The sequence below is a fragment of the Leptonotus elevatus genome, chromosome 11 (genome assembly GCF_054856555.1).
Source record: "Leptonotus elevatus isolate MCC_2025b chromosome 11, RoL_Lele_1.0, whole genome shotgun sequence".
In the NCBI taxonomy this organism is placed as follows: domain Eukaryota; kingdom Metazoa; phylum Chordata; class Actinopteri; order Syngnathiformes; family Syngnathidae; genus Leptonotus; species Leptonotus elevatus.
Window position 1 is genome coordinate 16,916,417 of NC_141249.1, and position 13,283 is coordinate 16,929,699.

Consider the following 13,283-nt stretch of genomic DNA (forward strand, 5'->3'; position numbering starts at 1 on the left):
GGTTGCAAAGTGGCGGGACTTTGGGGGGAATGCGGCATAACTTCACAATAGCTTTGCCTTCAAGTTCACTATAATGCTAACACATAATGGCAAACACCATAGACGAGCTAATGAATGCTATCGATGCGGTAGTTTTAAACCTTTTAACCCTTTATGTTAGTTTGTTAGAAACAGCAATTGATGTCCTGGGTCAATTTGACCCGCCATACAGTGTCTGACTTGGAATTTAAATATTAACTTCATTACTCACGATTTGATGAAAATTTATTGTTGTCTACTAAGTTTTTAGTAAAAAAAAAAAAGTCAATTTGACCCGCTTCATAACATGACATATCATAACAAATTGCTTAATTATTTATGTTCTATTTAATTGTTACTATTTTCTTTATTGAATGTGCTACTTTTGGGGGGGCAGAATAACCGGTTAGGGTACCCCGGTGGTAACCCTAATTATAACAAATAAAACTAAACTCTCAATGTACCACTGTATTTTATTTTTTCTGAGATACACCAAAAATGTGTCAAATAGTATGAAATAAAATATAGTATAAAATAAAATAAAATAAAATAATAATAATAATCCAATTGAAAGCTTCTGAACAGCACACAACTCTGACTCACCACTAAAAGCCTCATGACTGTGTGGCCGATGTCCCCAAACAAAGGCTTCCTAAAGCGTACGCTGTACAGAGGACAAGGGTAAACTGCAAAAAAAGAGAAAAAAAAAGTCTAAGTGAAACTTCGGGCCCCCACGTAGGCATTGACCGGAGGAACTCACATCGGTACTCTGCCCCCAGGCGCAGCATGAGACGCAGGGGGAAGGTCTTGGCCCAGACCACCTCGGCCCGGTGAAGCAGCAGGCCGAAGAGGTACGGCTGGCTGGGCAGGGGCAGACCCTGAAGGGACTGACGGGTGGGACGGACAAACAAGAGGCCCGCGTGCTCGTCGCTGTCCAGGTAGCGGCCGCCGAATAGCGACAGAGACAGATGTTTGATCACCTTCCCTGTGGGTGTGAAAGTGAACAGTTAGACGCAGAATGCAGTATTCAAGGTCTTACGAGGCTGGGACAGAGGATATCAGCTGAAGAGCCACATGCTGCTTCATGCAGCTCTGGAAAACAGCCAATATTTCCTGTGACACATCTGAACAATTCAACTGAAATTGATTGGCTCAGTCTGTAAGAAGTTTGGGATAGCTCGTCATTGACTCGCATCCTGTGACAGATGCAACAAGATACAGAAATCTCAACTACTGTTCAAGTACGTTTTAAATAAATAAACAAAGAGGGGGTGGAACAAAAAAAAAATCAAAGAAGGGATTATTGATCAGATTCCTTTTAAAGTGAGAGGAATACACCGAAACCAATGAGCCCATGCAGCAAACCCTAACCCTAACCCTAAAGAAGGCTCTTTAGAGCCGAAACGTTGTCAAGGCACACTTGCATTTAATTATACTCATTGGGAATTAGAACTATTTTTTTTAAATAAAAAAACATTTTTGAATGTTTTTGTTTTATTGTTTTATATTAGTCGATAGTGATTACATATATAACAAAGGCCACTCCTATTGAATAAATAAAATATTAAAATTCAATTATACATAACATCTACAATAAAATATATTTGTAGATAGTGATTACATAGGATACAAAGGCAACTCCTATCTATTAAATAAAAGATTAAAAACATAATAATACATCAATTACCATAAAAAGGAATCTGAGAGATATAAAAAAAAGTATGATGGATAGTGGGTGGACTGTTGTCCGCTATGGGCGGAGACGTCAGCCCACACATCAGTGGAAGGAACGTGAAAACGGGAGATACCAAGGACGGAAGGACCGGGCGATTCCCTTTCGCTCCAGGAGGGGGGATCAATTCCCCTATCCTGGTCGAGGAAGGGCTCAATACCCATACCCATACCCATACCCATACCCATACCCTAACCCTAACCCTAAACCCTTAACCCTTAACCCTTAACCCTTAACCCTTAACCCTAAACCCTAACCCTAACCCTAACCCTAACCCTAAAACCCTAAAACCCTTAAACCCTTAAACCCTTAAACCTGACAACAGCTCCTCGCAGTCTAGAAAAGCCATTTGATTTATATTAGTGAAATTTTGTTAGTTTTTAACACATTAGCCTTTTCTTTTATTGTGCCCACGCCTGAGGAAGACCTCTCAAGGTCGAAACGTCGCGACGGGCACTAGTTTTTTTTTACACTTATTTTCAATTTTCTTTTTCTTTTTTTCAAATATTTTTTGTTTCTTTCTTTTGTTTTTGTAGAATAGATAGATTAAAAACCAAAATATAGAATTCATTGAAAAAAACAAAACAACTAAACAAATATGATGTATGACAATGGTGATGACTGGACGTCGCCAACGATTTGGGGAACAAAATAGGCAACAGGGGGGTGGCGGTCGACCACGCTGGTACCAGGGAGGGTGAGAGTACTGGGGGATGGACAGTGCACCTCCCAACCCCAACCCCAACCCTCCTCCTTGTGCCACCCTAAACATGATTGGACTATGACCCTGTTACTTGTCACATATGTCCCCGTGCGACAAAGTGGCTTCAATGTTATGATTGTTTTAAAAAACGGGCTCGTCTGGGACTTGAACCCAGGACCTCTCGCACCCGAAGCGAGAATCATACCCCTAGACCAACGAGCCATAAGAAGCTGCTTGTGACCTTTTGGTGGCCCATGTGACAAGTGCCCGAACAAAACTTGTCCAGGATTGGAACCCAAAATGTATGCAAATGAAGCGACAATCCTATGCCTAAACTAACAAGCAACAACAGACCATGTTTTCGACTCATAGATGGAAGAGGTGTACCTAATGAAATGTCCTCACCCGAGAGGCTGTCCCTGTACAGCTGGACAAAATGGCTGAAGATGTCCCTGGGGAAGCTCTTCTCCTCGGGCAGGCACTGCAGGAGCACCACCACCTCCACCTGTCCCACGGCGTGCATCCCCTTGGTGGTCACGCACCAACACTTCCTGTTAACATCTGTCCACAAGTATGTAGTAAGATCAAACGGGTACATTGAGGGTCACAAACTGGGGTAGAGGGGGGGGGGGGGCAACTTACAGTTGACCATTTTGACCATGGCGAGCAGGTTGGCATTGAGGACAAACACCAGAGGGTTGGAGCGGCCGCTCTCCAGCTCTTGAATGAGCAACGTCTCGGAGGGTCGCTCCTCTACGGTGTAATCTGAGGAGGGAGCAGATTAAAGTGCTTTGCGGAGGCGAAGGGCACCCCAAGCTGTAATTACTCCGACATTGGCCTTGTTATCTGCGGGACCTCCAAATAAATTCATGCTGCTGGAAAATAAATCACTGTGAAATTGTCTCGAGCCGCAAGGTCGGGTAACTTTAAGTTTTAGGGCAATACTGAAGTCAACCACCGCCAGGACAGCAACTGAGCGCTGCCTTGAATAACGAAAAACCCATCAGTCAATCATAATTGATGCCCCCTCCGAAAACGTTTTATGATATATTGTACACAAATGTACCTCCTTTGACTCCCGTGGAGGTGAGGATGGGCGGCAGGCCTTCCAGCGGGATGAGGTTCGACGAGCCGTTCACTAGAGTGGGCATTCCCCAATTTCGAGGAGCACACGCCTCCTGGAGGAGGTGAAATTAAGATTATGTCTGTGATTGGGATGGTGGGGGTTAAAAATAAAACTGAAATCAAAATTAAATTTGAGAATAAGGTTAAGTCAACGTTTAAACATTCTGACCATAATATGACCAGAATATGTTATATGTGACCTCACAAGTCTAAACATTACATTCTGAATAATATTACATTTGTGGAATATGAGTTATGCGGCAAAATCCAGCCGTTTTTAATCCATCTCAGGTGGCGGCCATTTTGTCACTTGCTGTCGAGTGAAAATGACATCACAGTCGCTCAGATCTCAGGTAACTACCAATCACAGATCAGCTTCAGAAAACAGATGAGCTGTGATTAGAGCAAGTGGCAAAATGGCCGCCTTTTGATAACAACTGCTGATAACACAATATTAACCAGAATACCACATTTAGACTAGTGGGGCTGCATAGAACACATTATCATCCCAAAAAAATATTGTGGGGGGGGGCTTCCCCATTAAAATTGTGGGTGGGACCAAGAGTTAAATTTAAATTTAAAATTGAGAATAGGGTTGAGAACAAAATTGAAAATAAACTCCAATAGGGGCTCTAATTAGGAATTAGGTTGTGTTAAGATTACAACTGGTATTAGAAGATTAGAGATAATGATTGGAATTTGGTCCAAGATTGAGATTATGATTTAAATTCAGTGGATTTAAGATAAATATTAAATATAATATAATATTAAAATCTGATTAATACGAAGATTAATGTTAGTGGGTTTGAGAATAAAATTTAAAATACAATAGAGTTTGAGATTACGACTGAAATGGAGCTCAAGATTAAAGCTCTAAATAAATTGGAGACGACTCATTGGATTTGGTCCAATGGGATTCGAACCAAGATTAATACTCGCTCTGGGATTGAAATCAACATCAAGATTAGGATTGAGACCCTTTACAACAGGAAATGGGTTTCGATTTTAGCAGGCGATTGAGATTTTGTATCAATTGAAAATGTGGATTCAGATTCGGTCCATCTTGAAGATAAAATTAGGGCTGAGTTTGAAATTCAGGGATGAGATCGAGTCTAACATCACAATACACTTTGAAATTCAATTTCAAGATTGCAATGAAGATTGATCATCGTAGCGCTGTAATTTAAATAATATATTAGGATACAACATTGAAAGCAAGAGATTGCACTAAAGATAGACGTGATTACGACTCAGACAACTGCAGCGTTTTCTTTTTGTGTGATCCTACATTAGCGCCCCCGTGTGGCCTGGAAGCTCTCCCGAGCTGCGGCGACCCTGCCGGACCTTTGGCCGTCCCGCATCGCGCCACTCTGCTCACAGACGGCGAGAACGCGTGCCCTCTGACCGGCGTGGCGGGGGCCGACTCGGACTGCTTGTCGATGAGGAGCTTGTCTGCGAACCACACCCTCCTTTTCCCCCTCGGTGACGTGCCTGCGAGCAAGATGGCAGTCGTCGTTGTTGTTGCGCCGTTTTTTTCCAAAAACCAAAACAAACACAGATCATCGGCTGAGAAAATAAATAAAAACAAAAGTGTCTCACTTTTAATGAGGGTTGAATGACAGGAAACACAAACCCGCCCCTCCTTGCCGTCCAGATGTGTAAGTCTGAACTTCAGGCCGGAGCAAAGTGCACAAAACACCTGACGACACACACGTGCGCATGCACACACACGTATTGAATGACTTCAAAAGTGCACCAAACGCCGGCTGGGACGACGCACGAGCCTCACCTTGCCGCAAGCGCGGCAGTGGTGCCTCCGTTTGGTAAACGTGAACTTGACGTCGCACTTCATGCACACGAGGGCCTCGGCGTCCGGGATCCAGACCGGAGCGACCTCCCCCAAGGCGTTGGCCCGGTCTTTGGTCAGGATGCCGACCGGCCCGGACTCGTTGTCGGGGACGACCGGGCTGGATGCGGAGGCTTTTCCCTCTTCTCCTCCGTTGGACACGACATCTTTGAGATGACTCTGGAGGTCTTCGGATTCCTCCATTTCCTTCTCCTCGATCACAGAGTCCTCCTTGGAGGTCTTGAGCTTCCTCTCCTCCTCGGCCAGACTCAGAACCAGAGGCTCCTCCCCCTGGCCTTCGCCCCATGCGGTCACCGTGCAGCCGCCTTCCTCCACGTGGAGCATCTCGGCAGGTTTTTCTTCGCACGGCGTCACCGCTTCATCCGAGGAGGACTTGGAAGACGGGACTTCTGGTCTGATCTGCCCTGATTTGGATATATCTCCTGCATCTTTGAGCACCAGGAGATAAGGTCTGCTTAGCCAGGGAAGCTTGGTGTCACCGAAGGTTGGGTTGTCTCCTTCATCTGTTTCAAGAAGAGCATGTTGTTAGCTTGATAGCATTGCAGATGTCCTTTTTTGTTAAACACAAGAAATTCAACAAACAAGAAGAGCGGCGTCCGGGAGGTATCCTAATCGTGTCTTCTCTCGATGTGGGGGAGCAGCATCTCAATTCTGAGCCCCTCCTGGATGACTGAGCTTCTCACACTATCTCTAAGAAACTCGGGGTGCTTAAAGGAGACCCGTCAGGCTTCCCATTTTGTCTCCCCCTGCTGGTCATTTTTGTTTCGAAAAATGTAAAATACCCGAAATGTTTTTCTTTTCACCTTGAAATTTGATGACAACAATTTAAGTATTTTCAAATGACATTCTGGTGCACACTGAGGTTACAGAATAAATCATTTGAAATCTTGGGTAAAAAAATAAATAAAACAAACAAACACTTTTACTCTTTACTTTTGTGCTTAAGTACATTTTGGACTCTGTATTGTTTTACTTGAACTTGAATTACATCTAGATTTTAGTATCTGTGCAGTACTTTTGCTATACCTTTACATTAGGGGTGTGAATTGCTTTGTACCTGGCGATTCGATTCGTATCACGATTCGATTCGATACCGATGAATCCCGATACGAATCTATAAATGGATCATTGCGATTTTTTTTTTTAGAAAATACTAATCAGTAAACTTGTAGATTTACACTGTAAGATTTGTATGAAAATGTATTTATTTAAATGAAAATTCAGGTTGCAGTCTGTTTCATGTTTGAACAAAATAAAATGAAATTAAATATTAAGGCTTAATGTTCCATTCATATAACATTCTTCCATGCTTAATGTGTAAATCCTAACCCTAAGTAAGACGTTTTGTTGAATATTCCCATAAAAAAATTTATGTTTAAAAATCGATTCGGCCGCATATTGAATCGATTCGAGAATTGCGCGCTGTAATATCGCGATATATTGCCGAATCGATTTTTTCGAACACCCCTACTTTACATACACATACATAGGACACATGTTGCATAACTGCTGATAAAGGGAGTAAGGTTCACACTAGCTAAGTGGCCATTATAGCTCAAGTGTTGAATCACGTGGAGGTCGCCCTTGAGAGGTTTGCGAGATGATGCACGAGCAGCCTCAAAAGTCGCCTCCAAACTGTATGAAAGACGTCAGCCTATCCAGCAAGTCTGCAGCAAAAATGAATGACTATGCACAAATGCAAATTTGGCTCAGGATTAAGATTGTGTATCAGGTTAAGATTAAAATGAGATTTTGCGCATTGGATTAGGATAATGGTTAAAATGACGATACGATGAGACTGAGATTATGATGAATGTTTTGACTGATCGTGAGATTTGTGTTAAGATTATGATTTATCAATTTTTTAAATTCAAAATTAACATAAATATTAGGTTTTATATCAAGATTAAAAGTAAGAATAAATTAAATTTGAAATGAAGATTGAATTTACAACAAGAATGATATTAGAACTGAGATTGTGATTACAATTGATATGTCTGAGATTGGTATTACAATTACAATTATATTTAAATTTACAGTTAACAAAGAGTAAATAGTATCATCGGACATCGGACTGGAAAAAAAGTGGCATATCAACGATCCCTTGAAATTACAGTAGAGATTGAAATTAGGTTCTCAGATTTAGGTTGAGACTATCTGATACGAGTCCTGACATTGTAATTAAGATTGCAATTGTGTTTACATAAAAAATAAAAAAAAGATTAAAGTTGCAATATGGAACTTTTTCCCAAAGATAACTTTACAATAAGATTTTTATTTGACCATTTATGAGTGAAATGCCTTCTAATTTGTAGATTAACATTTTAGCTGTTCACAATGGGTACTCCTGCAAGCCTCTGGCCAATAGTTTTCTGACTGGATTCGGGTTAGAATTTCCCACGCCCTGTCTGCGGATATGACGTAATGTGCGTGGTGTGTATGTGAAGAACGGTATGTGCAGTTTCATTTTTCGTCCGCAGGTGGCAGTAGCGATTCGAAATGGAATATTCTACGTTCAGTATCTTTAAATTTGTGTTTAAGATTTGTTTTTAATTGCCATTAGAACCGATATTAAGAGTGAAATTAGAACAGGTGTTTAGTTTAGAATTGCGATTGTAATTGACACTACTGCTGAAGGCCTGGGATTGCCTGGGAACGTGTTTAAATTTAAAATAAAAATGTAATTCGAGATTATGACAGATTAAGAAAAGTGTTGAGATGCACAGTAAAACTGAGATTGGTATTAAAATTATTATTAATGTTATGCTTGAATACCAACGAAATTTAAATTCAAGATCGACATTAATGTTTGGTCACACATCTACATCATCAAGATTAAAATTAGGGCTGTAAATGTGAGGCTGAAATTACAATATATTTGAAAGTTTGTGAATAAGATTACGACTCTAGGTTTAATAAATTCAAGATTAGAAATTGGATTAATGAGCTCCTCCAGGATTATGAGGGCGTTTTGGGGGTAATTACCAACTGTGAGTGGTCCCGAGACACCAAAATAGACTCGATGCAACGTTTACGTGACAGTGTAGATTAGTAAAACCCTACGGCGTGTTTCGCTATACGTACGCGCTTGTTTCGTCTCTACGCCGTTTAACGGATCCACCGCCGTCGTAAAGCGAGGACAGCTTCCCTGCATTTTCCTTCTTTCGTGACTCCTCATAACGTCAAATTGCACACAAGATAACAACAGACTACATCACTAGCGCACATGGCAATAAAGGGGAGGGGAAAATATGACCACATGACAATTGCACGTGCTTTTGCAGCACAAATTCCACCAACATGTATTAACACCACGTTCCCAGACTATTCTGGGTGAAAACACATCAATACGGTGCTAAAAGTGTGACGCATGCTCCAGGTTGTGTGACGCATTGAGTTTAATCCGACTGGAAACGCGCCGAGCTCGCCAATGCGACACTCGTCCGGTGTTGGCCAACGGGACACTCCATTTATTGCTTATTTCTCATTTTTGATGCATTCATTAATTTTTGTGAGGCTCAACAACAGGGAGACAGAGAGAGAGAGAGAGAGAGAGAGAGAGAGAGAGAAAGAGAGAGAGAGATAAAGAGGGTGGTGGATAAATGCTGCATCAGCGCTTTTCACGCTCAAACATCATCATTCATCGTCATTGTGACGCACATGCGAAGGCAGCATGGATGGAGAGTAACAAGCAAAGGGGGGGAAAAAAAGATGTACTTCACCTTCCGCGATGCCCCCCAGGAGGCTTTCGTTGTCGTCGTCCCGCGCGGAGAACAACTTCAACATGATCTTGCACTTACATCACACACACAGCAGCAGCATCAGCATCAGAAATAATGGTGATGGGTTGGGGAAAGGATGTAGGGAAGGAGAGGGTGGGTGGTTTGGGGGGTGGGGGGGGGGCGTTTTGCCTCTCTACCCTCATGTGAGCGACCCCCTCCCTCCCCCTTGTGTTTCTCTGCAGCTCTTCAAGAGGTGGAAACTCAAGAGGCGTGTGCATGAATGACCCATGATTGCGTCAACGGAGTTGTCGTGACGTCACTTGGTTTGCACTCAGGTCACCAGATTCATAATTGGAGTTTGTATCATAACTGACAGTTTTTTTGTTTGTTTTTTTGCTTAATCAGCTAGATAGAGCAGGGTTCTCAAAATGGGGTTCCCGGATACCAGAAGTCCACGAGTCGGAGTTTGGCGGTCTGCAAAATAATTTGGAATAAATTGTGTGTTATAATTTTAAAAGGGGCTTGTTTTTCTTCAGATGGAACAGACAAAAGTAATTGCTCAAAATTTCGAGTTAATGCAGACTTATTCAAACATTACTCCGATTATGTTTTAGTTTTTTTTTTACTTCCCCTATTAAACAAAAAATAATAATCAATTGAGTTGTATAAATCACATTAAAGGTGGAGAAAGTTTGGAAATAATTTAGCATGGTTTCTTCTTCTTTTTAACAACACAAAAACATGGCATTTGAACAAGGGTGTGTCGACTTTTTATATCGACTGTATATAAGTGATCAACTAATTACTCCTTTCTTTATTAGCTCTGAAATTATTAAAAGCACTTTGAGAAGATAGTTTAAAAAAAATTAAGAGCATACAGGCATATTACAAAAATAAAGTTTTATTTTGGAGACTTTATTATAATACAATGCTCTTCTCTCGTTACATTTCTATGTAAAGAGGTATATTTATGTTATTGTAATGTTACAACTTTTAACATTTTTTTTTATTCCCATAACATTTAGCGGTAATTATGTTACTATTATTGGACTTTTATAAGAAGCAAAGTAGATGGGGCAGCACAAATACGTTGCATGGATGGAGTTTCATTTTCGGTGCCGTTTTGGCTAACAATATAATTTAATTGACCTCAGTTGTCTATGTGTATGAGTTGTTGTTACTACTACTACTACTACTAAAGACGGCCATCTTGAACAGGGACTGAAAAAAAAAGAAGCTAGACAGGAAGACAAGCAGAAAAATAAGCAACAGCAAAGCGGACGAATACATGCAGACTGACTTTTTAAAACCTGATTGGACACTTTATACAAGTGGGTGGCAAAACTTTAAAGCACATTGTAATACTGTATTGCCGTAGTTGTATTTGGTAATAACGCGCGTTACAAAGTAAAAATTACTTTGAGTCAGTTTTGTAACTGTAAATACAAAACACAACAACTCTTTCATTAGATTGTGTGGGTCGGTGTACCTAATGTTGTGGCCGTGCTGTTATTATTTTTATTGCCACTCCGATTGTGAAAGATGACGACAGTGGGCTCTAAAAACGTTCATCTATTTTATTTTGTTTCATAAACAAATAAACAATCAAACAAATTAAGACATTTAAAACGACTGACAAATTGTTGACATCAGAAGGTTTTTTTTTTTTTTTTTTTTTTTTTAAAGCCAGTCAGCTGGCTTGGACATCTGGGGGGGAAAAAATGTATCTGTTGCATGTGTGTGTGTGTGTGTGTGTGTGTGTGTGTGTGTGTGTCTCTCCATTCTGATATGTCTGAATTAGTGGAAGTGATAACATTGCAGAGTGTTTCTGGTTTTGGCGCAGTCGTCAGTTGGCTTCATTCTTGGACGCTTCGTCAAAGTTCTCCACCAAATCTGCACGGCAACAGATCAAATCATCCAAAATCATTTTCATACACGATAATCAACGGGATAGTGCTACATCCACTTGTATGGGGTACAAGTATCCTGATAAATCGGACCAAATTGGAGCATCCTTACGATCAGAGTCAGCAAAGGTCTGATTATTGATGATTATTCCGTATCATGGGGTGTGATCAATTTGCAAAATAATGTTGTTTGCGCACCCGCACACAACAAGAGTAGTAAAAACACGCGGGTCATATTTTTCCCCTTTATAATGAGCGGGATCATTCACAATTTAAAATTGTTTTAGATGCTTAAATCGGCATGCGTGTATCAGGCTTTGATACAAAACACACAAAAAAATACCTGGAACATCATCATCGTCCTCCTCCTCCTCTTCCTCGATATCTTCTACTTTTAGAGATTTGCTGTCAAGTGCTGAAATAAGAAAAAACACATTCATGCTTCAGTGAAAGGATCTGAAGTATTTGTACTTGGTTATTTCCCACGAGGGCTGAACAATTTTGAAAAACAATCTAATTGTTTTTTTTCCCTCAATATTGCGATTATGATTTCACTCATTATTTTTTCAAGGTCCTCTTCCCATGCATTTTTCAACAAACACAACCAATAAAGTAAATTAATCTGTATTATAATAAACAGTATCAGAGTTACTATACATACATATTCTGGTTTTATAGGTTAGGTTTCTGCTCAAATGAAGGAAATGAACCATGAATTAATAAAATCCACTTCAATGAGAGTTCTTAACTTAAATAATAATAAAGTATACATAAATAAAACTTACCAACCAATCCAAATGAAGCACAAGCTTATTTTTTGTTTCATTTTTCAAAATTGCAGCCTTTGCGATTTTAAATTTGCTTTCTATACATTGCGGTGTCCTCGCCTACTTCCCATCATCTGATACACGGACGGACCCACCTTGGCGAGGGAACTGCTCAGCCAGCTTTCGTAGGCTGCTCAGGCTGTCGGCCCCCAGCTGGCTGAGGATGCCCGGCAGCATCTCGGTGAGCTGCTTGGTCTCAGCGTGGCCTGTGACGGCAAACGTGTTGGCCGACAGCGAGGCCTGCACTTTAGGGTTGTTGAAGTGGATCACCGTCCCGTCGTCCTTGATCATGTTGACCTGAGAGGATGAAGCCACAAAGACAGTTAATACCTGTTTTTTTCCCCCCACAAACGTTTTGAGGAAAACACTTGCATATTGTGCAGTCGGTCCCTTTTACCTCCTCAATCCCTGCTATATTGTTGACAGCCAATTTCTTTAGGGAACTCTGAACCTTTTTGTCATCTGCTGTGGCGGTTCTGTGTACTACCTTCTTCTTCCTGCGTGCTGAACCCTGAAACCACACAATATTTGAAATCTTGACAGTCTGAATTTGCCTACATATAATTGGAGTAATTAGAAAAGTAATAAAGGGTGAAAAACAGTACATTGTGATTCACTTCCGGGTTCACTTACCTTTCCTCCTATCCGCACTTGGGCCTGAAGTTTGGCCAATTTTTCCTGATTCATCTTGTTACCTACGGTAAGACAACACGCAGCTGAAGCCAAACGACAAGTTATGCAAATGAATGTCCAATTGTTAAAATTAGTATTAAGTAACGCACACGGCATGAAGCAAGCTATTATTAGCTCCACTTTAGTGCAGCGCGACAAGAACAAAACAAAACATACACTAAACGTCTCCGACGCGACACAGCACGTACTCCAACATTGCAATGTTTAATACTCAAACCTGGTCAAGTTTCCACGGAGGCATGCGGGTTTTTATTTTAATCTTTTTGTTTAAAAATGTAGATTTAAGAAGACGTTTTTATTAGTCACAAATGGATGTGGAGTTGTCCTCTTCCTCGTTGCGACTAAATAGAGGCGTTTGTAAACGGCACCGCCATCTTCTGGATGATTGAGGTAGTACATCAACTTATTTCACTACAATTCCACTTTATTCACGCTACGTTTGTTTTATTTAAAGTGCTTTATAAATAAAGTTTGAGTATGTCAATGTAAACCACTGTTTGGCATCACTAATGTAATTTCATAGATGCTATTATTGTATTAATCATTTACCAGTTATTTTCATCCACACTTAAAAATGATCTCATATGTAATTTTTATGAGTGTCAACTGTGCCATCTTTCAAATACACCCCTCACACATTTTATAATTTTTTTATTGACTCCCATCCGCTGTGTCGGTAGGAACACTTT

General features: G+C 40.7%; 2 protein-coding genes and 1 non-coding gene across 4 annotated transcripts in view; all 3 read right to left on the reverse strand.

The window, feature by feature from the left end:
- The window catches only part of zfyve9b (zinc finger, FYVE domain containing 9b), a 15,228-nt gene extending 5,900 nt beyond the window's left edge, over nt 1-9,328 (reverse strand). The window contains exons 1-9 of one of the 2 annotated variants that reach the window (XM_086088595.1): nt 9,168-9,328; nt 5,368-5,948; nt 5,178-5,277; nt 4,867-5,069; nt 3,520-3,631; nt 3,096-3,218; nt 2,859-3,014; nt 779-1,003; nt 622-704 (exon numbers count right to left, since the gene is read on the reverse strand). In XM_086088595.1, the coding sequence (XP_085944721.1) occupies nt 622-704; nt 779-1,003; nt 2,859-3,014; nt 3,096-3,218; nt 3,520-3,631; nt 4,867-5,069; nt 5,178-5,277; nt 5,368-5,948; nt 9,168-9,231 (1,647 nt within the window). In that variant the 5' untranslated portion in view covers nt 9,232-9,328. Of the gene's footprint in view, nt 1-621; nt 705-778; nt 1,004-2,858; nt 3,015-3,095; nt 3,219-3,519; nt 3,632-4,866; nt 5,070-5,177; nt 5,278-5,367; nt 5,949-9,167 lie in introns of those variants that run through there. The other variant, XM_086088596.1, reaches the window with a different exon arrangement.
- On the reverse strand, nt 2,604-2,675 carry trnap-cgg (transfer RNA proline (anticodon CGG)). The gene has a single exon. It is a non-coding gene; the product is annotated as a tRNA-Pro (tRNA).
- A 1,402-nt stretch (nt 9,329-10,730) lies between the features above and the next one.
- Nucleotides 10,731-12,949, reverse strand: btf3l4 (basic transcription factor 3-like 4). The gene is made up of 6 exons (XM_086088982.1): nt 12,812-12,949; nt 12,535-12,596; nt 12,299-12,412; nt 11,997-12,198; nt 11,418-11,489; nt 10,731-11,060 (listed from the first exon to the last, which is right to left on the reverse strand). Exons 2-6 carry the CDS (start codon nt 12,586-12,588, stop codon nt 11,014-11,016), a joined length of 489 nt encoding a protein of 162 aa, XP_085945108.1. The 5' UTR covers nt 12,589-12,596; nt 12,812-12,949; the 3' UTR covers nt 10,731-11,013.
- Between the last annotated feature and the right edge of the window lie 334 nt (nt 12,950-13,283).

Coding starts and splice junctions, on each gene's coding strand:
- btf3l4 (XM_086088982.1), bottom strand. CDS start 12,588: ATGAATCAGGAAAAATTGGCCAAACTTCAGGCCCAAGTGCGGATAGGA. Junction 12,413..12,534: donor AAGTGCGGATAGGAGGAAAG/GTAAGTGAACCC, acceptor GTGTGGTTTCAG/GGTTCAGCACGCAGGAAGAA. Junction 12,199..12,298: donor ATATAGCAGGGATTGAGGAG/GTAAAAGGGACC, acceptor TCATCCTCTCAG/GTCAACATGATCAAGGACGA.